The following is a 25890-nucleotide window of genomic DNA, read 5'->3' as shown; positions in this document are numbered from 1 at the left end:
ATGGCAGGGGACCTTGTGGTTGGGATGCTCTATAACTTGGTTCTCCCACTGCTCCTGCTGGCTGGTGAGTTTACGTCCATGTCAGTATTTTATGTTTTGTTTCAGCTGTTTGTCACTTTGACGAGAGTTTATATGTTTTATATAAAATGGCAGTTTAAGGTGGGAATTCTGTGATGGTCTTGGTGATGTTCTACATTTAAAAATTGTATTAAGCTAAATGTCCTTTTTGTGGACAGTATAAATGAAGGGTTTATATTGATGGAAAATACACACTAAAAAGGACAATTAACTCTCAATTTTTTAACTCTCTTTGTTAAATGTCCATTGTGGTATGAGCTTGAGGTTTATTCCCTTAAAGTGGTTTGTTGATGACTTGCAATTGTTGACCTGAATTGTTTGGAGGACACGCACAACGTCTGTTTGTCTTACAGGGTTTTTCCATTAGGTGCATTCATTTCTTACGAGAATGACTTGTGAGATGTGCTTTGAAGACTGGCTTCAAAAAAAAAAGAAGAAAAGAAATCTTGTACTTTGGCCGATCCTCACTTTACTTAGGCAACCGATGTACATTTTGATTCAACTTTGGGATCAAGGATTTTACAGACTGGAGAAACGATTACAGCGAGCAAAAACGGTTTCACTGTTTCACTTAGGGGCACTTGCATTATTGCTAGGTTTGAAAAATTCTGAGCTGAATATGTTTGGCAAGAATGGTGTGCTGCAAGTACAGCATGAGTGTGATGGACCATGCTGATGGCTAGAATACAGATAAGAGAACACTATGCAAGAATCCATCCATCCATTTTCTACCGCTTATCCTGTTAAGAGTCGGGGGGGGGGGGCTCTCCCAGCAGCCTTCAGGTGAGAGGCGGGGTTCACCCTGGACAGGTCACCAGTCCATCACAGGGCCAACACATATAGACACATTCACTCTCACAGCCACACCTACGGTCAATTTAGAGTATCAATCAGCCTCGTCCCCTCTTGATGTCTTTGGACTGTGGGAGGAAGCTGGAGTACCAGAGAGAACCCACACAGGAACAGGGAGTACATTCATTGTAGGAGGTGGCAATAATTACATATAAATAATAATACATAAAGCACCACTGATATGTGATACAACCTGAAAAGACAGTATTTATTAAATATTTAGGAAATATTCCCTGAAAGCTGCAGTCAGTTTGCTTTATTAAATTACAATCATCCTTGCGTATGTTGCGTGAGGCATCTAATATCTGAAATGACAAAAACCAGAATGTCTCTCATATGCATTTGACATTTGTCCTATTGAGATAAACTAAGATAAGATCATTAAACGTACACACACACACACACACACACACACACACACACACACACACACACACAATTTTAAATTAATTAACAAACACATGCAAATTTGGTGATAAGTTCAGAGTTCACAATTTGATTTCTAGTATTTTGTGGGATACTGCTAACACAACCAAAACAAAAAGTCCCGAGTCTATCAGTGTGACTTTTGTGAACAACAACACTGGTGATTTTATCTAACAGACTCCGTGTGTGTGTCTTCTCTTCTCTAATTGTAAGCCTCCTCGTTCCGTTACAATGGACTGTCAGTGGTGTATTTCCTGTTTGTCCTCACTTTGCCCCTGCTGCCGAACCCGAGTCTGGCAACCATGAAAGGTGAGAAAGACATCTGACCCAGTTTCAGGAAATGTCATTGAAACCTTACACAACGCAGGATAAGATGATTCTGACAAGTAATGAACAATTCTCCTTCAACGGAAGACCCACAACAAGTAGCGTTGTAGAATAAATCTGACCATCTTGTTTTATCCGTATCAGAAGGGTGTTTTCATGAAACACTAATCTCCGTGGATAAAAATACATTTAAATATGACGTGAACTTAATATGAACAATTGCATAACTCATCCTGCTGCTCTTTTATTACTTTATGAAAAAAGATATTAAAATACACTTGTTCCTCTTTGTTAGATGTGCACATGACAAAATGTATATTGTATAAGTAACTGTGTGTGTGTGTGTGTGTGTGTGTTTGTGTGTGTTATTGATTACAGCATTCTGATGAATTAAAAGTATCACCCCCACCCTCTCAGAGTACTTTGTAAAAGGGATGTGGCTGGAATGGTCAAATCAATTATACATAGCTTGGTAATTACAGTGAGGAATTAAAAGATGTGGTGTCAGCATTTTGTCAGTCATTTACTCTCCATCCCGCGATCTAAAAACTGTTTACTTCTCCGCCTATCTTTGAAAGCACCATACCTCTAGTTATCTTTTTCTTGCTATATAATCTTGCTCTCCTTGTGCTAAGTGGTCGTGCGTGCGTGTGTGTGTGTGTGTGTGTTTGTGAGTGTGTATATCCCGTGTGTGCAAATGCTTCATGTTTTTTGCGCTCCCACCGATTCTGTTACTTGAGGAATGCGTGTGTGATGATGCACCTTATTGCTCAGAGGAACAAAGCTTTTAGTGAAAATCCTGAGCATCAATAACATATTTGCGCGCTCGACTGAGCTTGCGCCACGCCGGCGTTGTTTCTGCGACCTCCTGATTACAGACATCAAAATGTACATCCAAATGAATGAATCCAAATCGAATAAACCTTGGTTTACAAAAACAATGGTTTGGTTTCCCTGCGTAGGACCGAAACATTTTTGCTCTGTACAGCCTCACGTTCTCTCATGATCTATTCTTTCTGCTCTCAACTGACTTTCCTTCTTTTTTGAGGCTGCCGCCCCCCCCCCCCCAAAAAATAACTAGACTAAAATATAAGTGCATTCACTTTAATAAACGTATAAAGTGCTCATGACTTTTTTGACATGACCTGTCCGTAAGTTTGAATTATGCATTTGATTTTGTTTTCGCCTGGTTTTGATTTTTTTTTTTTTTTTTTCAGATAAAACAGGTCAGTTCCTCCGGACGGTCATCTATACGAGCGTGACCTTCCTCAGTCTGCAGTGCTTCATGCAGATCCCCTTCGCCTATATCCCTCCTCCTGGTAAATAAACAAACATTTGGTTAAGAGTCAGTGACAAATCACTGTATTCATATAATATTGTTAACTTTCTGTGGCCTGTTTTACAGTAAGCGGGCACTCGCCTTGATAACTGTGCTCTGTATTAACAGTTAGCGGTCTCTGGGAAGATTTCCTTTACCATGTTGGCATTGTAAGGTACGGGTTCACTTTCCACACTTTCTTTTATCAGGGGTTACACATTTTTACACCCTCTGACTTGAGTTACATCAGAGCAGATTTGTAGACTACAACTCAAACTAACACATACATTGACAGTTGAAGACTCCACCGTAAATTGATGCCGTGATAATGGAAGGCCACTGGTCCCCTAAATTTGATTTGTATGACATTTAGAGTGACTGAGAAGCCACCCATTTCCATCAGCACAGTGATACAACCTCAAACCAACTCATCTGTTGTGCAGGCCACCATACCACCAATTCATCATCATCATCATAGCAAAAACAAAATTTGACATTTGTGATTACAAGCTTTTGGGTGGTCTGGAGTACAAGCAGTTATAATCCAATATAGACATGTAGCACATTTTGATAAAGGCAACTTTACTTTTAACCTGATTGGTGATCAACAGCAGCTCAAGTCCTCAGCAGAAAGGAGTTGATGCCTCCCCAGTAAGAGTGGGAACCAGTGATTCTGCCTGTGTGTTTCCAGGTTCAGCTTCATAGATCCTGGGAATATTGCACGCCTCCTGGCACCAGACACGTGCCTCTTCGTCTCCTCCATCTTTGTATACAGGTTGTGCAAAAACCGACTGCGCTCTGTGCCCCAAGTCAACTTCCATGAGAACGGGATCCCGCCCTCTGACACTGAGGTAATCGAGAGCTACAACTGCTATGATAATATGTATAACATTATGTAGTGTTAAAAGCTGACAGAGAAATCAACCTGATTGTTTCACGGGTCTGACAGGAAGTGGGGTCCTCTGACAGCGAGTCTGAGGAAGGGAGTGAGACTGAGGGCTCGTCCTTTGACAGCTCGGATGAGACCACGGTGCCGGTTCAGTCAGGTCCACCTGAGTTTGTTCAAAAGCTGATCGTGTTTGCAGCCGGACTCAGGCTGCTGTTAACGGCAATCATGAACACAGCAGGGAAAGTGGTGGTGACGATACTGCTGGGCCTGGCAGGTATAATACAGCAACAGCAGTACTACAAATTGTATATGTTTTGTCCATCTGTTTGTGTTATTACCCTTGTTTCAACGTCCTGTGTATGTATGTTCAGGTATCACACTACCTTCCCTCACCTCATGTGTGTATTTCGGGGCCTTTCTGGGACTGGTATGGTGGTGGGTGTTTAGTCACTCCATTAGCATGCTCCTCTTCAGCTCCCTGTGTGTGATGATGGCCATCTTCAGTGGAGGACACCTGCTGGCTCTGTACCTCTACCAGCTGCCCCTGTCCCAGGAGCTTGTGCCCCCAAACGATATCTACGCCAGGTAGAGAAAGAGTTACGCATTAGGATGAGAGTTCTTCAGATTGGATACCAGCGGATTCATGCTAGTTACTAATCTGAGAAAATCAAAAACACACAAAGCAAGCACATATACAGTACAATATACTTTCATGTAAAGTGTGTTATCATAATGAAGTCATCATAATTAACTTTAGACCCTGGACTGGATCATTAGCTCAGGTGCATCCCTCTGAACCAAAAGCATCAGCTCTCAGTGTTACAACAGTCATTCTTTTGTATTTTTCTTTTTGGGTTGGTTTTTCGTACTTTTTTTGAAGTTGCATTGTATACATTAATCTAATTTCTTTTTCTCTATTTTCTCCCTGTGTTGCTTCCCATCTCCTGTGCCAGGTTGTTTGGTATGACTGGAGTGATTAGAACCAATAGTTCTGATCCGTATAGTCTCGGTCTGCAACCAGATGTCAGCTGGCCTGACTTCATCAATCCTCTGGTTCTACTGCTGCTGTATTACACACTGGTGGCTCTGCTGCACAAATGGGTGCATATCACAGAGGAGGTTTGTAACTCTGTGTGTGTGTGTGTGTGTGTGTGTGTGTGTGTGTGTGAGAGAGAGAGAGAGAGAGAGAGAGAGAGAGAGAGAGAGAGAGAGGTTGGAACTGTGAAGACATATATTAATTATAATTACCTCTGCCAAGGGGGTCATATTTTCAGGGCTGTCAGCAGGATTATTAAAATCTATAGAGCTGAGTTTCACCAAACTTTGGCAAAGAAGAACCCATTTAAGTTCGTGGCAATGTGGTAGTCATATTATTATCATACATGACAGACTTCTAATAGATGTTGTATTTCTTAGGATATTGCTGATTGTGAGGAAACTGAAAGTCGAATGGACAGTCCAGAGGATCCTCCAAGCTTCTCGAGAGTCATGTACGTCACAGGAGATAAACAAGAGGTAATATATATGAATAAATAATAAATCACCATTCTTGTGTCCTTTACTCACAGGTTGTAGCACAAAATGATACATCATTCTTCTACCCCCTTTCACTCTCCCAAAAAAGTAAATACATCAATGCAGAGATTGCGGTCATACTCCTGCAACCATGCATCACCACTTCAGGGTGCATGTGAATGATCCATCAGTAGAATTTCCAATTTTGCTGCTATAGCAAAAATGTTGGTGTGGCAAAATTTGGTGTGGCTACCACAGAGAAATACCAGAAAAAATAATGATCTATGTTAAAACAAAAAAACAAAAGGAAAGGAAAGCAATGGAATTATCATGATAAATGCTTTTTAAAAGGTAGCCAACATGATCTTTTTAAAGTATTTCAAAGATATGACGGATGTACCGTTTTTCCTTTGTCCAGCTTTTGAGCAGCACAGATGATGAAACCTATCTCCCTGATGAGGTAGGCTATTTTATAGCTCCATCTTATATGCAGGATGTATCATATTTACATTTTTGATTGACAGTAATCTCATTATGTCCCCCCCCCCCTTTGTTTTACCACATACTTGAATATGTCAAATGTGTACACTTTCCGCAGCCAATGATCTTAGTGATGGGAAGTTCCTGGCAAGATATCCGTAGACATGATGTAGGATCTCTATTAGGCGGAGCTGGGTACACAAACTGTTACCCTCTACCACAGTATGAAGCCAAAGACTCAGAATCACATGGTAACAATACACGCTGCTTCCATCCATATTCACTAGTGTTATTGTGTAGTTGTCCTGAATGCCGCTGTTCAAAAATTAAAGTACTGTCTGATGCAGTTTTTTTTTAGGATTGATTTGGTTTTTCAGCAACTGACCATGTTTGATATGTTTACTAAAATCTTTCCTTAACCAAAACTTTTGTCCCTCCCGTCTCCTGGAGACAGAAAGTGAGGGTGAAATGGAGAAGAGTGAGGAGGCGGCGGTGAGGAGCGTGACAGAGGAAACTTCACCTCCCTCGTCAGGCCCAAGTGGTCTGGTCATCTTTGGACGACTGGCGCAAAAGCACAGCTATGTCAGCGGCCTTATCATCATGATGGTAAAAAAAAAGATATGGCAACATTATGGACGTATTTTTTAACAACTAGAAGCCATAGTGTAAGTCCGCCAGACAGAATGGAAATTTGATCAAAAGTGATGTCGTATTTGTGGTTACAGCTGAGCAAGGTTGTGGATGAAACAGGTTGATTTGACTATTTGTAAAGTTGGATTCACATATTAGCAATTACTTTGACAATTAGTTTTCATTCAGTCATTTCTGAGCAGAGATTTTATTTGTTTAGTCAAAAATAATTAAAAAAAATGCATTTGGAACCATTGGTCAAGTTACAAAAATAGTAAATGAGATTAAAAAACAAACAAACATATTGGCGTTTGGTAAATGATACCACATTCATTCTTTTTTATCTTTAATGTGTAGATAATTTTAAAAAATCCATGGAAACAAGAAAATAATTAAATTTAACCACAAAAAGAACCTTTTCTTACAAGTTACCTCGCTGACTCACTTAATTAAAGTATTGCATCTTATTTTAGCTACGCTAGTTGTTTGAATTAGCAATTTCTGATATTAGCATTAGCAACAGATACGGTTAAATTAGCAACTAGCAAACACAGTGAGGTGGATTAGCAGGCTAGTTGATAAGATTACCACAGAATAATTTAACAACGCCGACAAAAACCGAGCATTAAAGTTTGGAGCATTTCCAGCGTTTGAGTGGGTGAACTCAACTGTTAGCAAACATTATTTAGAGATAATTCACGATAACAAATAATGAACGATAAAAGAAGACGTGCTAACGTTACTTAGCTGGTTGCTTGATTACTTTATTAAATCACATCTGTTTTTACAGGTGTGGAGTATCACCTACAACAACTGGCTGACCTTTGCCCTTCTTGTGTGGTCCTGTATCATCTGGATGATGCGGGACCGGCGGCGGTATGCCATGATTTCAGCGCCATTCCTGGCGGTCTATGGTACAGTTCTAGTGCTGCTAGGCTTCCTGAGCGGGCTGCGCCTGAGCCGGGCCGAGCTGTACCCCGGTCTGCCCCGGGCTGTGATAGAGGACTTCGACCTGGGAAGCTACCACCCTGCGACCTGCGTCCACCTGGGAGCCAAGGTAAGGCCGGCTGGAGGAGCATGAATGTCTGAACCCCGTTAACACAATTAGCCATGGAAATGTTAGACAGAGAAATAGAGAAGTGAGAAGAAGGAAGCAACGTTGTTCTGCGTTGATGATTATTTTCTGTTATTTACATAGACAGAGCTTTTTAAAAGAAGATCTCACTTCAGAATCTCTTTAACCTTTTTTCCAGATTAAATTTGATATTTCATAAAATTTCCTATGATAGTTAACAAGATAAGCACCAATTTAAAGTCGTCATTGTAAATTATATATGTTAACAACAGTGAAACGTTGTCTGCCTTGAGGAGTCTCACTGTCACCATGTACTCTAATATTTGCTCTGGAAAAGAAATTGTGCATGTACATTATATATTTTGTACTTATAATACACTTTGTGTGCTGCAGGTGTTCTACACTTTCAGCTTTTGGTTGATGTTTCGTCAGCAGCTGGTGGAAAGACAAGAGGAGCAGAGACTGAAGGACCAATCTCCCGATGAAGTCAAAGTTATGCAACGTAATGTGCTTTAATGCTATGGTAACAAACATGGCTTTAATTTTACAGTTGCATTAAAACTAGGGCTGTCACGCCTTTTGAAAAAAAAATCTAATTTATTACATGTTTGTAATTAATTCATTAATCAAGTGAATCTGTTATTTTCTACAACCCTCGTAAAAACCAGGTCATGAAAGTGATCTTGAGATGTATATAGTGAGTGAAGATTTTCCTCTCCTCCTTGTTCTCCTGCCGTCTCTCTTTCTCCTCTCTCCTCTCTCCTTTCTCGTTGTCAGCAGAGGAAAATCCTCCATCACCTGTGGTGGCGATGCTGATCTCAGGTGTCAAAGGGCTGCTGGTGAAATACTGGATCCTCTTCTGCTGCTCCATGTTCTTTGTGGTCAGCTTCTCTGGAAAAGTATGCATTGATAAACAGCATACAGTTAAAAACTACTTTCCAAATATGAGACAGATGTTAAAGAAAATACCTCCAGCGAGGAAGGGCAAAGTCAACAAACCACCAATCTCAGATCAGCTATGTGTGATCACTTAGTATTTTAATATTTATTAGGGCCTGAGCCTGAAAGTACTTCAGGCGAAGACCCCATTATTTCTGTATTTATCTGCAGAATCTGTTCAAACAGATTAACAAACCTCAGTTACCTTCTCTGTAATGAAAATGTGTTCACTAAATGTATTCACAGAGTATATTAATTAATTTTACCTGCCACGTTTGTGACGAGATTCTTTTTTTTCTTCTTTTCCTGGAGTTTTACAGCTACAATAGTTTAGATGGTCTTCACATTTGTAAAAGATAGAAAATCAGTAAGTTATGAAATGATCGCTGAATAATGGAGAAATATGATTTTGGCTAATTCATGAATTATTTTTTTTTTGTATTTATATTTTTCGGAAGTATATCAAATATGTGTTTCTGGATACGGTCCAGACAGTCGTCCTTCTGGAAACTCTTAGTCTTAGTCACAAAAATCATAAATACCCAGCCACCGCATTGAATCAAATTCGATTTTCATGTTTCTCTTGCTCAGGTGGTCGTCTACAAGATCCTCTACATTGTCCTCTTCCTCTCTTTTGTCGTCCTGTACCAGGTTAGTGATGCAGCTGAGATTTACTCTGTCTGTGTTGCAACGTACACGTAGGCTTGTTAGAGGCAACCTCGTGTGTATGTCTTGTTAAAGAATTGTTACTTCTCTACGTGAATATTGTATGTAATTGAGTTGAAGTGGCTAAACGATGGCTTGTGTGGATCGATAAATGTTGAAGAAACTGCTCTTATAGTTGATACTGCGTAGCACAGAGTCACTATACAGTAGTTTCAAGTTACTGTTATGTGTGAGATCTAAATGACCACCAGTCGCTTATCCAGCTGTTCAACACATGTAGCCCCTATACAAACCCACTCAACACCCATGCAAACCGCCCATCCAGCACTCATAGTCACTATTTTAAAGTTAAAAGTATTGATTATGAGTCATAAACACATGCATAGCCATTTTTGCTGCTGTCTCCTTGGTTTTCCTTTCCCATCTTATGTTTCTGCTGACCGTTTAGAAACACGGCGGGCACTTACAGAAAGGCCTAATGGCTGCGGAGGTGACGTGAGATGAGACGCCATTATTTGTCTGTTTCGACAACGTCAGCACCACTATGGTGTTTTACATGCTAGGGCATTTGATGGAAGGAATACAGCAACACTGATATGAATGACAATAAAGCTATGTTTATCATTTTGTTTACATAGAGTAATGATGGCAAACTGCTCTGTTTCATTCCTAAATGTCATCTTAATGAGCTCCATCGTTACTGAGTAACCATGTTCTATATTATGTAGAGAATCTATTTTTATTATTTACATTTCCCTTTCCAATTCTGACACAACCACTGTAAAGCTACTCCTGCTTTCACCTCCCCCAGATCCGTTTTGACGTGTGGCGTCGGCTTCTGAAGATGTTCTGGGCGGTGGTGGTGGGGTACTCCATGGTGGTGTTGATCCTCATCTACATGTACCAGTTCAGGAGTGTTTCTGCACTCTTCAGACAGATCATGGGCATGTCAGAGGAAGGGTGAGTAGCTCTCATTGGTCGTCAGTAAACTTGTCTGTTGTTTTGTGTCATCGCCATGTCGCCTGTCCCTCCAGTCTTCGTGACCTGGGTTTGGAACAGTACAGTACGGTGGAGCTGTTTGCTCGTATCCTGCTTCCTGCTGCGTTCCTATTGGCCTGCATCCTCCAGTTACATTACTTCAATGCAGATTTCCTGACTCTCAGCGACATTGAAAATGTGCCTGTCAGGCAGATTTCCAGGTGAGATGACAAGAAAGGTTTGAGTATCCTACCCCAAAACATTTCTCTTATAGTATGTTGAAATCTGGCAAAGGAGAGGTACAGGTAGGCCCTTTGATGACTGCTCAGAGTAACAGACTCTAACTGTGGTTTTTGGTCATGTCCTTGTCTCTTTCCAGAGAGGAACAGCTCAGAAGTTCAATCAGTGTGATATCTGAGACGTAAGAACTGTGTTTATTAATCTAAAACTGATTTCTTCTTTGTCTGTTTCAGATTTATGTGGAGAGAGTGAGTTATCGCTGTAATTATTTTTTGGAATGGGCGTTATCAGTTAGGATGTTCCCAGAAAACCAAAAACTTTCAGAGGAACTTTGCCTCTAATTTACTCCCAAAAATCCTGGTCAAGAATGCAATACGTTCCAAAGTTACAGGACTTTTTGAGGCAGGTTTTACCAGGGCTGACTGTGGACATGTACAGTTAACCTTACATTGTCCTAATGCCTCAATTTTTTTTTTTTTAAAAGCAGTTTGGAATCATTATGAGGACAAAGGGTGGACATTTCTCATATGTCGACATTAAAACCTGGACGGCAATATTTATCTCAGATGACACTCATGAGTTTTATTTTCATTTCTCCATTAAGTCAAATATTAGAGTCAAGCCACATCTGAAAGTAAGAATGAGGTTAATCTTATGCTGTTGTTTATTCACGTCTTATTGTTGTGTTTCAGATGTATTTGTCAGGTTGCTTAGATGTGTAAATAGAATTGCACAGCAAAACCTTTGGTTCTTTTTTAGATTGATCTCTGGTTCCAGCATTCCTAGTACTTCCTTAATCAGAAGCAGGTGGCCTGACACAGTGTTAATGTTCTGCCTCTGAATCCTAAAATGGCTGGCCTGCGTGGGCTGCGTTGGAAAAAAAAAAAAAAAAAACTGTAAATTTTTCAAGGTAATGGAAATATCAGTCATTCTCACTGTCACGTCCACACATCTCTCTCGTCTTATTTTCCAGCATTAAAGAAAACCTTGCAAAGTTCCGTAACAGGTGAGCCTCTCATAAAGTTGCGGTTGATTCTTGTTGACAAGTATTCGTATCTACGTCGTTCTAATAAGGAATTTATTTAAATGTGTGACAAGTACTGTTTTTAGTTTACTAAGGCGGTCTTTAATCAAAAACTTATCATCTGTGTAACAGCATGATATGAACAACGCTGACATTTTTGAATTTCTTGTTGTCCTGCAGGCTTAAGAAGGAGAACATGGGAAATGGTACAAGTCAGGAGACTCTAGACAGTGTCGGACTGCAGTCGTCCTCAGATAAAGAAGCAGAGGAGGAGGAGGAGGAGCCTGGAGGGGAAGGTAATTACAGAACCCAGTAAGGAATGGGACAAATAGTTGTTACAGAAGAGTATGTTATTTATCTTAATATGTCTCTTGTAGTTTATTTTGGGAGTATTGACGATATAACTTAGAGCAGGTTTACTCAGCACGCAGTACGCCCATGAAATCACATTGAATACTTTTTTTCTCTACTTCTGCTTAAAATAAATCTTTTAACTTTTAGGTTGTTTATATCTGTTACACCGGTGTCGCAACATATCATGAGCATCAGTGTTGTTGGAGTTCATCATCTCAATCAGCCATATGAGAGCTGTAGAAGAGATGCGATGTTCAAATTGAGTCTGACACGTTTCCACCTCTTGTCTTGCTTCCTGGTTGATATTGATTCCTTTCATACTCCCAGAAACGGCCTCCAGCAGTTGTGAGGATCCGTGGATTCTGATAGTTAATCGGATGAGCCTGCTACTCATTCAGGCCCTGTCAGGACTCTACAGGATGCAGGAGCTGAGCTGGACACTAATGGAGCTTCACGGTTTCAAACTTGTGTCCTCTGGCATCATCTGGGTGTCACTGGAAGAGGTGAGCTTTTTGGAATCCATAATAACTTTATCAGTCTATTCAGCTGAGAGAATTTGTATGTTGTCTTGCTTTGTCTTTTTTATTTATTTATGTACTTTTTTGGAAGCCATATCCACCAAGAATGGATCAAAGGTTTACCGATGTTTGTAGAAGAACAAACTAAAACGCAGTGATTTTCATTTTTACAGGTGTCTCTGATGAACTTCCTCTTCCTTGTTCTGTGGGTGTTTGCGCTCCCGTTTCCAAGGATACGGCCTTTGGCTTCCAACATTTCTGCCGTGTGGGCCTGCGTCATGGTTGTGTGCAAGATGTTTTACCAGCTGAAAGTCATCAAACCCCTTGAATACTCCTCCAACTGCACTATTGTGAGAACAGATGTCACACACAGCTGGATTACGGCTCAGCAGACATGAACCTCTCTGGGATGTTTGTGGTCCCACTCATGCGAGATGGTCTATTGTTACGCAGGGTTTGGCTCCATCCAACAGCTCAGGCCTCGACTATGGAGCGGAGCCGAGGGGGAACATGATGGAGCTGCTGAGGAGGTCCATCCTCTACACTGAGCCCGTGGACCCCGTCTACTGGTGTGGGGCGCTGCGCAAGTGTGAGGGCAGGATCCTTCCCTGTCTGAGGGTGCGTATGACACATGTGGTCAAGTCACCATTCTGGAAAAACCTCTCACATTTATGAACAAAAAAAAAATGATCACAAACAACACACACAACTGCTTTTCTGTCCTGTTTCATAATGTTTCACAGCTCACACATGTATTTACTGTAGATTAAATATTGAATTATTGCTTGGTTTAACCAGATAAAATTGATTCCTTACAATGGAAATTAATTCGATGCTGAAGGTCTCAGATAGAAGTCCAACACCGAAACATTCAAACCCCAGCGACATGATGACATACAACAATCAAGGAGACACACATGGAGCTAGTTCACCTCATACTGGGGTCACTGACCTGTCTCAAGCAGATCTTCATCTTCATCACCAACCGTGATCGGAAAAACAATATTACTACCTCTCCCTTGTGGCAGTCCTGATGAAAAACTGAAAAGCATTTGTTTGAGCCTGTTACCTAATTTGAAGGCAGTTCAAATGATGAAGCTGAACCTTTTCACTGTTTTCATCACCGGTGATAAACGTTTGACTCGCTGAAAACATAAAATAGCTGTCGCAGATGATTTGAAAATCAAATTCATTTTTTGTTTGTTTTTTTTAGAAAAGTTTGCCGCAGTTCCACTTTTGCATTTGCCTTCTTTTCTTTCTTCCTGTGTGATGTAGAACCATCTGATGGTGTTGGGTTTGCTGGCGTTTGAAGTCACTGTCCATCGCCACCAGCTCTACTTCCGTCTCCATAACAACCAGAAGACACCGCCCTTCAGCATCATCTTCCAAGGCATCACTAGGCAGCACCTGGATCACGGTGTCCTGCCCTGCATCAAGTACTTCATCAACTTCTGCTTCTACAAGTTTGGACTAGAGGTTTGTGAGTCAGCTCACATGAACTATTTCACATTTGGGACGCTGACATCTGAACTTAAATGCACTTCCTCTTAGATTAGTTTAATAGTGGCTGTCAACGTAATTGGTCAGAGGATGGATTTCTATGCGCTGCTCCACTCCTGCGCTCTGATGGTTGTTCTGTCGCGGCGACGCAGGAAAGCTATCGGGGAGGTGTGGCCAAAATACTGCTGCTTCACAGCGGGACTCATGGTACTGCAGTACATGCTCTGCATCGGCATCCCCCCTGCTCTCTGTGTTGGTATGGAAGATCAATAATCAGATGTGTTTTTGCTAAATAAGATCACGAATGATTATTTTATCTCCTGGTCAGATTATCCCTGGAGGACAGCACTTCAACCTTTGACATCTAATGTCATCAAATGGTTTTACCTGCCTGACTTCGCCATGAGTCCCAACCCTTCATTCATATTCTGTGAGCTTCTCTTTTTTTCTCCTCTCTTATCTTTTCTTGCTTCATTTTGACGCCTCGTTCTTGTGCCCTCTGCAGACGACCACCTCCTGCTGCTATGCTCCTCTCTGCAGTGGCAGGTGTTTGAGGAGGAGAACCGGGCGGCGCTGCGTCTGCTGGCTGGAGACAACGTTGAGATCAGCCGCAGTCTGGATCCGTGTTCCTGCAACCAGTTCATACCTGTGGACAACTTCCTTCACTGCAGGTCAGGAACACCACATGTACTTTTCAGGTCATTTTATTTTGTCTTTTATCTCACATTATAGATTCCTTTGTATCTCAGACCTGTCTTATTTATTATGTTAAATCTGTGCATGGTTAGTTTTATCCTCACCCTAGAGACTTGATCAATTCTCATATATATATCCATCCATTTTCTTCCGCTTACTCCTGTTAAGGGTCGCGGGGGGGGCTGGAGCCTATCCCAGCAGCTATAGGCGAGAGGCAGGGTTTTATATATATGTCACCTGCATTACAAACAGCTTTGGAGCACTTTAAGTCCATCTTAAGACAGATTCCTGCTCTGTAGGTTAAACTGCAGGTGGAGAATTCAAGAGAGTCTGTGGTAATTTCAGGAGCATTAAGGGGTTGAGACAGATCATTAATTTAGAACTCATGAAAGCTGTTCTGGTAAACAGAAATTGCTGGATAAGCACTAAAAGACGTCTCGAATTTCCATGAAAGCTCAGTGCCTTCATTGAGTTGTCTTGCCATCTGTCATCTGAGCATATCCTGTTGACGTTGTGCTTATCAAAAATGTCACATTTTCATACCACATTTAACGTACTCATATAGAATACAGTCAAATAAAGAGGATGTTTACGATTCGTCAAAAACTAAATTATTGGCTGAAACTGGCCAGTGGTGGATGACTAATTTATATTATTAATTCATGTCACCCACCGTAAAAATTAAACCTCATAAAAAAAACCCTAATCCTGACAACTACTGTGAGTGTTAGAGGAGGTGTTTGACATAATCATATGAAAGGAGTCATGTCCCTTTCACATTTGAAATAGCCAAGCGATAATTAGCTTAGCTTAGCATAGAGACTGGAGATAGACAGCTTGTTTTGCTTGGTGCAGTAAGGTTTCAGTTTTGCATTTCTGTGTGTGTCTGGGATTTTTTTTTGATTAGAGAGTTTTAGAGCTGGTTGCTTGTGTATTTTTTAAACCAAAAAAACAACTGCTGCTTGACTTAATGCTAGCTTAGCTAAGTTTTGTGTATGCAACTATGTAACAGTATAGTTAATATTCAGCATGCAGTTAGTGAGCAGGACATTTTATATATCCCAGAAATTAAACAAAAGCTTTATTTTCTCTCTAGATTTTTTAGAATGAATGTTTTGAACAACCGAACAGTACCATTATAGTAGCTTGTGTGTTTTCGCATTTGAAAAGTGACTCTTTTTTTTTCTGTCTCTGTTCTCAGGTCTTACCTGGACATGGTAAAGGTGTTTGTGTTCAGTTATTTCTTCTGGCTGGTGCTCTGCCTCATCTTCATCACCGGCACCACCCGTATCAACATCTTCTGTCTCGGGTATCTGGTGGCCTGTTTCTACTTCATGTTGTTCGGTGGCACGGTGTTGATGCAGCCGGTCAAATACATATTGCGACTGTGGGACTGGCTCATCGGCTACACATGCTTTGTGATCACCATGAAGAACCTGGTGTCTGTGAGTTACTGCAGTCATATTACCTCAGCTTCATTTAAACTGTCCATGATCTATGATTAGTTTTGTTTCCATGAGATGCTCTTTTTCTCGTGATTAATGGTCTCTGGTCTCCTGTTACCAGCTTGGTTCCTGTGCTTACTTGGACAGTCTCTTGAAGAACGGCTGCTGGTTGATTCAGGCGTTCAGCATGTTCTGCACCATCAAAGGCTACGATGTCCGTGAGTGTCCTCACCAAGATTTGAACCAGATTTTGTGTGTGTGTGTGTGTGTGTGTGTGTGTGTGTGTGTGTGTGTGTGTGTGTGTGTGTGTCAGAAACAAGTCTGAAACTTAGTCCTGTGTTGCAACAACAACAAAAAAAGAGGTATCTGCTGGCTTCATGTTGGGCTTCAGACAGTAATTGTCTGTGAAAGTTACAACCAGGTAACTAAGTTGTTTGAGTATCTAAGACTTCGATTAAATTTACTGGTGAGTTCTGGCATGTATCTGTTTCAGCGGAGCCTGATGATGAGTGTGAGCTGCCGGAGGGTGAGGCCGGTATTGTCTGGGACGCGATCTGCTTCACTGTCCTCTTGGCTCAGAGGAGAGTTTTCCTCAGCTACTACTTCCTCTATGTCGTGTCTGACCTCAAGTCTTCCAAGATATTAGCCTCCAGGTCTGTACTCTAACAAACTCCTAACCTTAATTTTGGTACACAGAAATGTACATTGTCTTGAAACCCAGTGCAAGCTGTTTGTGATCAGTTTAAAACAACATTAAAGGAGCATTTTGAGAGTCTAATCTTGTTTCAGTAAAACCCTGTGTTTGATGCTGCTTTATTTGAAAGATAGTTGTTCATTATTGATCATTTCCAAGATGTTTACAGGAAAGAATAATGTAATTTGGCACTGCTATATTGAAAAAAATAATAATTTCCTAGTTGGACTTTATTGATTGACAGTGTACTCCTTGGAACATCAGACAAAGGGAAGAATAAAAGCACATGCAAAAGTGATTAAATGCACCAAGCAGAAAGCACTCAGAGGATGCGTACCTCCACTCAGGTGAACTTCAATGCTCGGATCCTAATTAAAGCGGAGAGCAATGATAAGCGACATGTTGGATGGTGGCGTGTTTATTAGAGAGAGAGGGAGGGGAAACCTGATAATATTTAGGTTTTGCATGAAGGCACAGTTTAATATGTGCACTGTGGTGCATATATCACTTACTGCTCCAGTAAGTGGCTCAAAAGAACACACACACACACACACACACACACACACTACCTATATATTATGTTGCTGTGCATCATGTGATGAAAGTAGTGTGTAATTTAATGTTTTACCGGGGTTACTTGTAACATCCAGGTGCCCCAGTGATGATACCTTGAATTGAGCTTCAGGCTTCAGGCAGGGACTCTCATCAAAGATTGAAATAAGTCATTTCCTGTTTTCAGCAGGTGGCGCTGTGACTTTTGTGTCCCAAATTTAAATGTTTTCTTCCTTAGCCCATACTACACCCCTTCATCAAATTTGGTGAAAATCACCCTTATAATTTTCATGGAATCCTGCTGACAGCAAATGCCCCTGACAGCAATGCCTCCTTGTAGGATGTGATGTAATGTTCTTGTTTTTTGCTCTCTCTCCTACGTAGGGGAGCTGAGCTGTTTGAGGCCAAAGTAAAGAAGCAGGTAGCAGCCAGACTGGAGATGGAGAAGAAATCAGTGGAGACGCTGAAGAAACAGTATGATTCTTAAATAGTGAATAAATTAATGCAGTTCAGTTTGCACCAACGACCAGCAATGTTTCTATTTTCTCATCTCTTCTCTCTTGAAAGCAGTAAACAGTGGTGAACTTCTCTCATCTTCCTGCAGGATGGAGAAGATCAAATCTAAACAGAGGAGTCATCCCACGCCAGCAGACAAACCAGGACTTCCTGCTGAACAGGAGCAGGTGACACTGGGTAACGCAAGATCATCTATTTACTGTTTCTACTATCAATAGACCAGTGCAGCGTGGTCACAGGGACGCTCCAGTGCTTTCACTGGTTACACCTGAACAACGAATTCTCCTTTTACAAAGGATCTGATGCTGCAGTTTGTGTTTACTCTGTCAGAAATGTCATAACTCTGCTTGATGCTGGGGTCGCAGATACAAGTGGCAAATTAAATTTAGGTCAGACAAAAGAAGAATAACAAGTAGCTTCATGTCATGTTATGGCTGTATTTTAACAATAGTTGTGAATATTTTAGGGTAATTTAACTGCAAAATTGGAGACGGATTGATCTTTGTTTTCAGATGAAGAGAAGGCTAAACGTGATGCAGGGAAATGGTGGAAGCCCTGGGTCTCACAGCCTGGAGGTGAGCAACAATAGCATGTTTTTTGACAAAGGAGGAGTTGCTGTTTACCCACCAAGCTCCTCTACTGAGGGCATTTTGGGATCAGGCGCCTTGCTCAACGGCTCAGCAGCTGACTAGATGAGGTAATATTGGTTCTTCTCTGTTTGGCTCAGTGGAAAACAACTGTGGCTATCACCTGTTTGAGAGTGACAGTGAGGAAGAGGAGGAGGAAGTGATGGAGAAGAAAGAGGAGAAAGAAGCACCAAAGAAGAAATCTGCTTTTCAGGTTAAACCCAGAAAACACCAAACTAATGACAAAGCAATGAGATACCCTCCAACACTGAGTGTATCATCACTAGTTGTGTGTGTAAATCTACTCCCAGTTAGCCTATGACGCCTGGATCACCAGCTCCAAGATGGCTCTGAAGGACCTGAAGAAAGAGAAGAAACAGATTAAGAAAGAGGAAAAGAAGAGGGCAAAAAGAGAGCTGCAGAGACAACAGGGTAAGAGACTGCCATGTGGTACTTCAACAATGTCTTTTTTTCAATAATTAAATTACCTTAAATGATACAGTCATTAGATTAATATTTAGAAGCCTTTCTGGGACTGCTGAATTGAATTTGCAATTCAAATTTTTGTATTTCCTGGGTAAAGTGGTTATCAAAGCACTAGAGGAAAGGTTGACTGAATACTGAAAGAAACCTGACTCATAGTTTTTGAGGTATTCGGACTTTCTCAATATGTTAATGACATGCATTACATTTAAGGGATATATTAGTTAGAAAGTCTATTATTAAAATGGTAATACGATTTTTTTTCTGTTATCTTATGTGTTTTTAATAGTAATAAAACTATCTTTTGTCCAGGTATTGAGAGAACGGACTCTAGTGAGGATGAACTGGAAGAAAGCACTGTGGAGGAAGCTGAGGAGGAAAAAGGTACACAAGTATGAGTGAGCTGTGGTGAGAACAAAAAAGAACGTGAGCAACTTCGTTACATGTTCCTGCTTCTTAACAAGATCATTTATGAGATGTGTTAATATTTTATTGCTGCATAACTGAATAAAACTCAACTGCACTGATTTATTCACCCTTGACTTACAGAAAACATTCTGCAGCGTGTCATTAACACCTTGAAATTCAGCTGGGTGTTCATCCAGTCCCTCCTGGACGACCTGACGCAGGGTCTGAACTCCTTCTGTAAGGACAACCTGGACATCTCCAAAGTGCTGCGCTTCGAGCGAGCATTACTCAGCCAGCAGATAAAGAAGGTGAGGGGATCTAACTTTTAAAATCATAACATTAGATTGGTGTTTGAAATGTCAAATCTGGGCACGAACAAATCGAATCTAGGGCGTCGTTTCAAGAGATTGTGCTGCGACAAATTCATGTCAGCCATCACATAGACATTTCTTATGGATATATTTTCATGAAATGTGAAAATGTGTCTCCATTTGTCATCATCCATCCATCCATCCATTTTCTTCTGCTTATCCTGTTAAGGGTCACAGGGGGGCTGGAGCCTATCCCAGCGGCTTTCGGTGTGAGGCAGGGTTCACCCTGAAGAGGTCGCCAGTCCCTCCCGATGAACATAGTTTAAATTATTTAGTCAGGGTATTTTTTTAATATCCTTAAAAAGTTCATGAATTTATTTAACTGTGATTAATTCTACATGCTAAGGCCCTCCTCGTCCACGTCAATATCGTGGGTTCTTCTGTTGCCCCACCTACAGACTCAGCTCCATTTCGTTTGGGTGTGTTAAAACTATAGCACCTAGTCTAAATGAACATCACAATAGAGTAGCTACAGTGGAGCCTATGACAAAAGCACGAGTGTTAAGAACTGTCACTGTCAGAAGATGGAGACAAAAGTGATGAATTATAGCTTCAGCGTTCTGTTTGCCATTTAACTTTTTTTTTCTTTTATCTCACCCCCTCTCTGTGTAGGGCAAAGAGGTGAGCCAGGAGAGTGTGAAGCAGTTTTATGAAAACTGGATATCCCGTCAGAACACAATATCTTCTCTGGAAGATCTGGAAGCCTCCCTTCCTCCTCCCTCCTCACCACCTGAAGTCCCCTCCTCTTCACACCATGCATACGCCAAGCTGAAGAATCAAGCCTCCAAAGTGTCCTGGTGCAGCAGTGTTTCCAGGTAGGTGTAGCTGGGGGGCGGGGCTGAGGTCACAACTACCGACCCATCATACAGATGCACACAATTCATTATCTACCTCTCACCCTGCTCCAACTTTCAGCTGTATGACAGATGAGACGATGCTGGGCTCCCGGCAGCCGACCCAGGAAGAGCTGGATGAACCTCCCGCAGAGGTGCCTGCTGCAGACCATCTCAGAAGGAGGCTCTTAAAATCTGCCAATGTTGACTTGACCTCCTTTGAGATGGATGAACTCCCACCAAGGTGAGGAGAAATCTATGGTTAGAAAACAAGTTCACATAAATTTTTATTGAGTGGTGATGATAGATTAGCCGGGGCAGAGGATAGTCTTGAGTCAGGTTCACAGGGTAGCAAACGTGCATAAGACGCGGGCATGGATGCACTCTGGCTGCAATTCGAATGAGCCTGGTTCTTTCAGAATGGTGACAGTTTGTCTTTCCATCATTTGGTTTGTGGCTCCATTTTGTAGTATGGTGTGGTTTGTTTTTATTAGTACATAGAGTTTTAAGTTGATTTACACTGTAAATACCTGATACTTTCATTGTTTCTCTTTTGACAAAAGTGGCGAAGAAAGTGTCCCTAAAAAACAAGAACTTGAAAAAGACGAGGAGGACTATGAGAAGAAATGTGATCCAACGGCAGAGGAGAGGGATCAAGAGGAGGAGGAGGAGGCTCAACGAGAGGAGGACAGTGAGCACGTCAGGGAAGAGCTGGATGAGGAGATGCATCAGACAGAGGAGGATGAATGCCACGATTACCCAGAATGCACCTCTTTGAGTTTAAGGGAAAGTGATGAAGAAAAAAGTCTTGGTCGCAGTCAGTCTCCCAGACCTCTGAGTCAGGAAACGAGGAACCTGACTGCCAGCGAGTTGTTGCTCAACAAGTCAGTAATCGCAAATGTAGAGCATTCTTGTCACGTATTTCATAAAAGCTGCTGCATCGCACCACAACTTGTTAATCTGCATCTCTGTTTTTCCTGCATCCTTTCTCACAGTATATTTGAAAATGATGAGATCTCTGAGTCTGACAAGTTCTTCCTGACATTGCCGAGGCCGCTGAAGCTCCTGTTTGCCCTCTACAACACCATGGTGTCCAAGTCCGAGATGCTGTGTTACTTTGTCATCATCCTCAACCACATCGTGTCGGCTTCTTTCCTCTCCCTCATCCTTCCAATTCTCATTTTCCTCTGGGCCATGCTGTCTGTGCCTCGTCCCACCAAACGCTTTTGGATGACTGCTATTATCTACACGGAGGTTGGTTTTCATGGCGTTGTGCACAATGTTTTACACAATCTTCAAGTGCGCATGTTTAATTACAATTATAAAATAAACTTGTGTGCATCTACAGTCTTTTGACTTTTTAATTCAATTGTCACACACCAAAAAAATATCGACTGTTTATCAGTTGAAAACATTTGTCTGGTATTAAACGATGACTTCACATATCCAGCATGCTTAATCTGGTGTAATTCATAGCTGCAGATGATAAATGAAACAGAATTCTTCGTTCTTTTTTTCTTTCAGCTGACTGTCGTAGCAAAGTACTTCTTCCAGTTTGGTTTCTTCCCGTGGACCACCTCTGCGTACCGCGGCATCAACGCGGAGCGGCCTTTCGCCTTGCCCAACATCATCGGGGTGGAGAAGAAAGACGGCTACGTCCTCTTTGACCTCATTCAGCTGCTTGCTCTGTTCTTCCACCGATCTATTCTCAAGGTAACCATGAAAAGAATAACTCTTTACAATCATGTTCTCTTTGAAAAATACCCGCCTAACCTAATAATCAGGAAATGTTGAAAACGGAAAAAAGGCGAAGGACTGGGCCTAGTTGAAGTCAAAGCAGAAATAATACACTAAAAAGCTATCATGAGGGAAGGCTGGTGCAGGAACAATGCAGGCTGAACAAAGATGAATTATATAAGGTGGGGCCAATAACTACAGGACCGGGACACACAAGGGCAGGAGGTGATTGTGAAACGAGCCCCTTATACGCTTGACCTTCATTACAAGTGCCGCTCTGTTGTATGATGTCACACTTGCAACCACCAGAGGGCGCTCCTCATTAAGTTGGAGAGCGTGATAGCTTTGATTCACATTGCCTCTTTCGCCCTTAACAAGATGAAGTGGTCACCATGGTTTCATCAAGCTTGTTTGGCTGCATTTCTAATTTTTTTTTAAATTTTTTTATTTTCATGCTTGATCCTTAGCTTGATGAGGGCGTTAGAAGCGTCCACATGAACGCACAGGCTTAGGTGGAGTGGACAGGGCCTCAAAAAGTAACCTAAGATGAAAGACAAGGCATGTCCTGCGCAGCCAGTTGATTCATTTTGGCAAAATTCTTAAGAAAAGGTGTGTCCATGACTACAGTGCCACGGGCTGTGGGACAACAAGGAGGTTGAGATGCCAGATTTCTTCAAGAAGCTGAAGAAGAAAGTGGACAAAAACAAGATGACGGGAGGAGATAAAACAGGCAGCAAAGGGAAACCCACACGCCGACTCAAGTTTCTTCCACTGCAGTCTTCAACCACCTCCATCTTCTGCAGACGAAAGAGAGGAGACTCGGGGGAATCTGACGGTGAATGCTCAGAATAAAGCTCTTAATTTGGCCTAGTCCTGGACTGACAATGTTTTAACAAGATAAGCTTAAGTTTCTTTTTGTTTCTAATGATGTTTGGCACCAAATGTGACAGTAATGTCTCTTTTTCTCTACTGGAGAGGTGAAGCCCAAGAAGCAGAGCAGCGGGAAGAAGCGACGACACCAACGCAGAGTGCCACTGACCAGGAAGCAGAGGATCAGACAGCTACTCAGAGAGAAGATGCTGCAGGCCAAAGCCACCATCATTGAAGTGTAAGTTGTTTTTCTAAGAGTGATGTGTTGTCTAAAATGAAGCGCATACTAGCGGCCAGTCCAGTGCATCGATACAGTTTTCTTTACCATTTAAGGATAAATGTTTTGATTCCAAAATTTGTAATTTTTGTATCACTATGCTAGGAACAAGGCTACGGAATGGTAATAGTGTTACATGCCAAATTCCGTCAGGTACCGGTTTGCTTGACCTCAACATATAACTCATCTCCATCAGAAGAACGGGGCCAAAATCAATTTTTCTAAGTAAATGAATCAAAATTTTTCAGAAAAAACAGGGAATTTTACTTTTCTTGTACCCCCTTAAGGTTTTCTCCTCCACATTTACTCTATTTTTCCGCAGAGCCCTTCACATCTATTTACCCATAAGGCAGTTTTTCTATGACATCATCCACCCAGATTACAGTCCTGTATGTGACGTCTACGCCCTCATGTTTCTCATCGATGTTGTCAACTTTATTGTCACCATATATGGGTACTGGGCTTTCGGGGTAAGAGTTGAATCATGACCCTCATCAAACACATATGATTCATGTCTCTTCACATATATAAACACACGTTGATGATTGTGTGTAGAAATACTCTGCAGCAGCTGACATCACAGAGTCCCTGTCCGAGGACCAGGTCCCTGAAGCCTTCCTGGTCATGCTGCTCATCCAGTTTGGTACCATGATAGTGGACCGAGCCCTCTACCTGAAGAAGTCGCTTCTGGGAAAGTGTGTTTTCCAAGTGGTCTTGGTATTCGGCATACACTTCTGGATGTTCTTCATCCTCCCTGGGGTCACTGAAAGGTTGTGAACTTGTTATTCTCTTCATTCAGTTCCTTCATTCATATCTTTTCATCCTGAAGAGGGACATTATTATTACTTTCCATTTGGACTTGTGGTTTGAGGCAGCACACCTGGTACTTCTCTCTTTTACCTAAATGTTAGGCTATTCAGAGGTACCTAAATACACACAAAACACAATGTATAAAAACAAATGTGATAGTAAAGACTACAGAGAAAATTATTTCCAGTGAGAACAGAAATAAAGAATAAATTATTTTTTAAATATTTCCACACACTTGGATTGTATTTGGCTGCATAATCAGAATTCCTTTTCTGAATGTCTTTTACTGCTCCACAGGAGGTTCAACAGAAACTTTGTTGCTCAGCTTTGGTACTTTGTCAAGTGCATCTACTTTGGTCTGTCTGCGTACCAGATCAAATGCGGCTACCCAAACCGCATTCTGGGAAATTTCCTCACCAAGAACTACAACTACCTCAATCTCTTCCTATTCCAAGGGTACAACAAAATGGTTTTCAGCTTTGGAATGCATGTATTTCTCCAAAAGTGTTTTTTTTTTTTCCCCCTCCACTTCTCTCATCTCATTTTTCATCGTTCAGGTTCCGGCTCGTTCCCTTCCTGACGGAGTTGAGGGCAGTGATGGACTGGGTTTGGACAGACACCACTCTCTCTCTGTCCAACTGGATTTGTGTTGAAGACATCTACGCTAACATATTCATCCTCAAGTGTTGGAGGGAATCAGAGAAAGTGATTGTGACTTTTTTTCATCATCTCACTCATCAGTTTTACAGACTGCTATTACTAGAATACACATACGCTGAAACTGAGATACGTAATATTTATTGGTTTACTGCTTTTTAAGTGATACTTTCAGTTAAGTTTACTTGTATTTTGTCTTTGAAGCTCTCACAAATAGGTGCCTTGACATCATAGAGGATTCTTTTCATTGCCTCGGGGCTTTGTATTGTTAGCTTGAAGCAAATGCTGACTGAAATTGCCCCAAAAAAGGGTACTTTAAGTTAAGTTTCAGGTGCATCAGATGATGAAATCCATGTGTTTTTCTATCCGTGCATGCTCAACAATACACAAACATTTTGGCGTGAACTTAAAACAAACCATAAGCCTTCCAGTTCATTATTCTATTATGGTAGCGCCAAGTCTACCATGGCAGAACATTCTCTCAGTTATTTGTGTCAACTGTTATACATCCACACAATAATTACACTGCTGCAATTCTTCCAGAAATACCCCCACCTTCCCGGGCAGAAGAAGAAGAAGGTAGTGAAATATGGGATGGGAGGACTGATCATCTTCGCCCTCATCAGCATCATCTGGTTCCCGCTCCTCTTCATGTCACTGGTCCAGTCGGCAGCCGGAGTGACCAATCAGCCGGTCGACGTCTCCGTCCAGCTCAGCATTGCGGGATATGAGGTCAGGAAAGATATGATGGTGTTTTAGTGTTTGCGTGTTGCTCGCTGGCTTCTTGAAGGATTCTTTCTTGTTGATGATTCTTCAGACTGAAGTTACTTCTTAAGTTCACTACTTACTCTGCAGTGCTTGTGCTTTCACAGCCTCTGTTCACCATGAGTGCTCAGGAGCAGAACTTGGTCCCCTACTCAGAGGGCCGATTCAACCAACTCACCAAAATCTATGCGACCTATCCAGTGAGAACCTCACATCAAGCACCCATCACTTTGATTCAGGCACATCGACAGGCTTAACACAATACAGCTGTGCTGTTTAGTCATGGAGGAAAACCACAACGTAAACTTTGTCAAAGTGGATGTCAGGGGTATGTTGCGACA

The 25890-nt window shown here is 41.6% G+C and overlaps 1 protein-coding gene across 1 annotated transcript in view; it reads left to right on the top strand.

Moving 5' to 3' along the window:
• Positions 1–25890, top strand: part of LOC147256295 (piezo-type mechanosensitive ion channel component 2) — a 29134-nt gene continuing 3244 nt past the window's right edge. Inside the window, exons 1-51 of the mRNA XM_086215008.1 lie at positions 1–64; positions 1570–1665; positions 2901–3002; positions 3131–3176; positions 3693–3852; positions 3951–4164; positions 4262–4475; positions 4844–5009; positions 5307–5405; positions 5824–5865; positions 6004–6136; positions 6340–6491; positions 7306–7572; positions 7984–8092; positions 8368–8489; positions 9121–9180; positions 10007–10155; positions 10230–10394; positions 10553–10594; positions 11387–11419; positions 11618–11733; positions 12119–12294; positions 12483–12659; positions 12763–12927; positions 13585–13785; positions 13861–14065; positions 14138–14239; positions 14315–14480; positions 15707–15950; positions 16072–16168; positions 16444–16603; positions 17581–17670; positions 17801–17889; positions 18225–18287; positions 18440–18552; positions 18650–18770; positions 19134–19205; positions 19371–19537; positions 20213–20415; positions 20516–20677; positions 20997–21317; positions 21429–21687; positions 21958–22146; positions 22798–23005; positions 23146–23278; positions 23640–23787; positions 23873–24087; positions 24425–24583; positions 24685–24832; positions 25328–25516; positions 25657–25749. Of these exons, the coding sequence (XP_086071134.1) occupies positions 1–64; positions 1570–1665; positions 2901–3002; positions 3131–3176; positions 3693–3852; positions 3951–4164; positions 4262–4475; positions 4844–5009; positions 5307–5405; positions 5824–5865; positions 6004–6136; positions 6340–6491; positions 7306–7572; positions 7984–8092; positions 8368–8489; positions 9121–9180; positions 10007–10155; positions 10230–10394; positions 10553–10594; positions 11387–11419; positions 11618–11733; positions 12119–12294; positions 12483–12659; positions 12763–12927; positions 13585–13785; positions 13861–14065; positions 14138–14239; positions 14315–14480; positions 15707–15950; positions 16072–16168; positions 16444–16603; positions 17581–17670; positions 17801–17889; positions 18225–18287; positions 18440–18552; positions 18650–18770; positions 19134–19205; positions 19371–19537; positions 20213–20415; positions 20516–20677; positions 20997–21317; positions 21429–21687; positions 21958–22146; positions 22798–23005; positions 23146–23278; positions 23640–23787; positions 23873–24087; positions 24425–24583; positions 24685–24832; positions 25328–25516; positions 25657–25749 (7386 nt within the window). The remainder of the gene's footprint in view (positions 65–1569; positions 1666–2900; positions 3003–3130; positions 3177–3692; positions 3853–3950; positions 4165–4261; positions 4476–4843; positions 5010–5306; positions 5406–5823; positions 5866–6003; positions 6137–6339; positions 6492–7305; positions 7573–7983; positions 8093–8367; positions 8490–9120; positions 9181–10006; positions 10156–10229; positions 10395–10552; positions 10595–11386; positions 11420–11617; positions 11734–12118; positions 12295–12482; positions 12660–12762; positions 12928–13584; positions 13786–13860; positions 14066–14137; positions 14240–14314; positions 14481–15706; positions 15951–16071; positions 16169–16443; positions 16604–17580; positions 17671–17800; positions 17890–18224; positions 18288–18439; positions 18553–18649; positions 18771–19133; positions 19206–19370; positions 19538–20212; positions 20416–20515; positions 20678–20996; positions 21318–21428; positions 21688–21957; positions 22147–22797; positions 23006–23145; positions 23279–23639; positions 23788–23872; positions 24088–24424; positions 24584–24684; positions 24833–25327; positions 25517–25656; positions 25750–25890) is intronic.

This window comes from Aulostomus chinensis, chromosome 9 (assembly GCF_037954235.1).
Source record: "Aulostomus chinensis isolate RoL2024-O1b breed Wild chromosome 9, RoL_Achi_v1.0, whole genome shotgun sequence".
Classification (NCBI taxonomy): Eukaryota; Metazoa; Chordata; class Actinopteri; order Syngnathiformes; family Aulostomidae; genus Aulostomus; species Aulostomus chinensis.
Note: the sequence above shows the minus strand (reverse complement) of the source record. Positions and strands in the feature narration are given on the sequence as shown.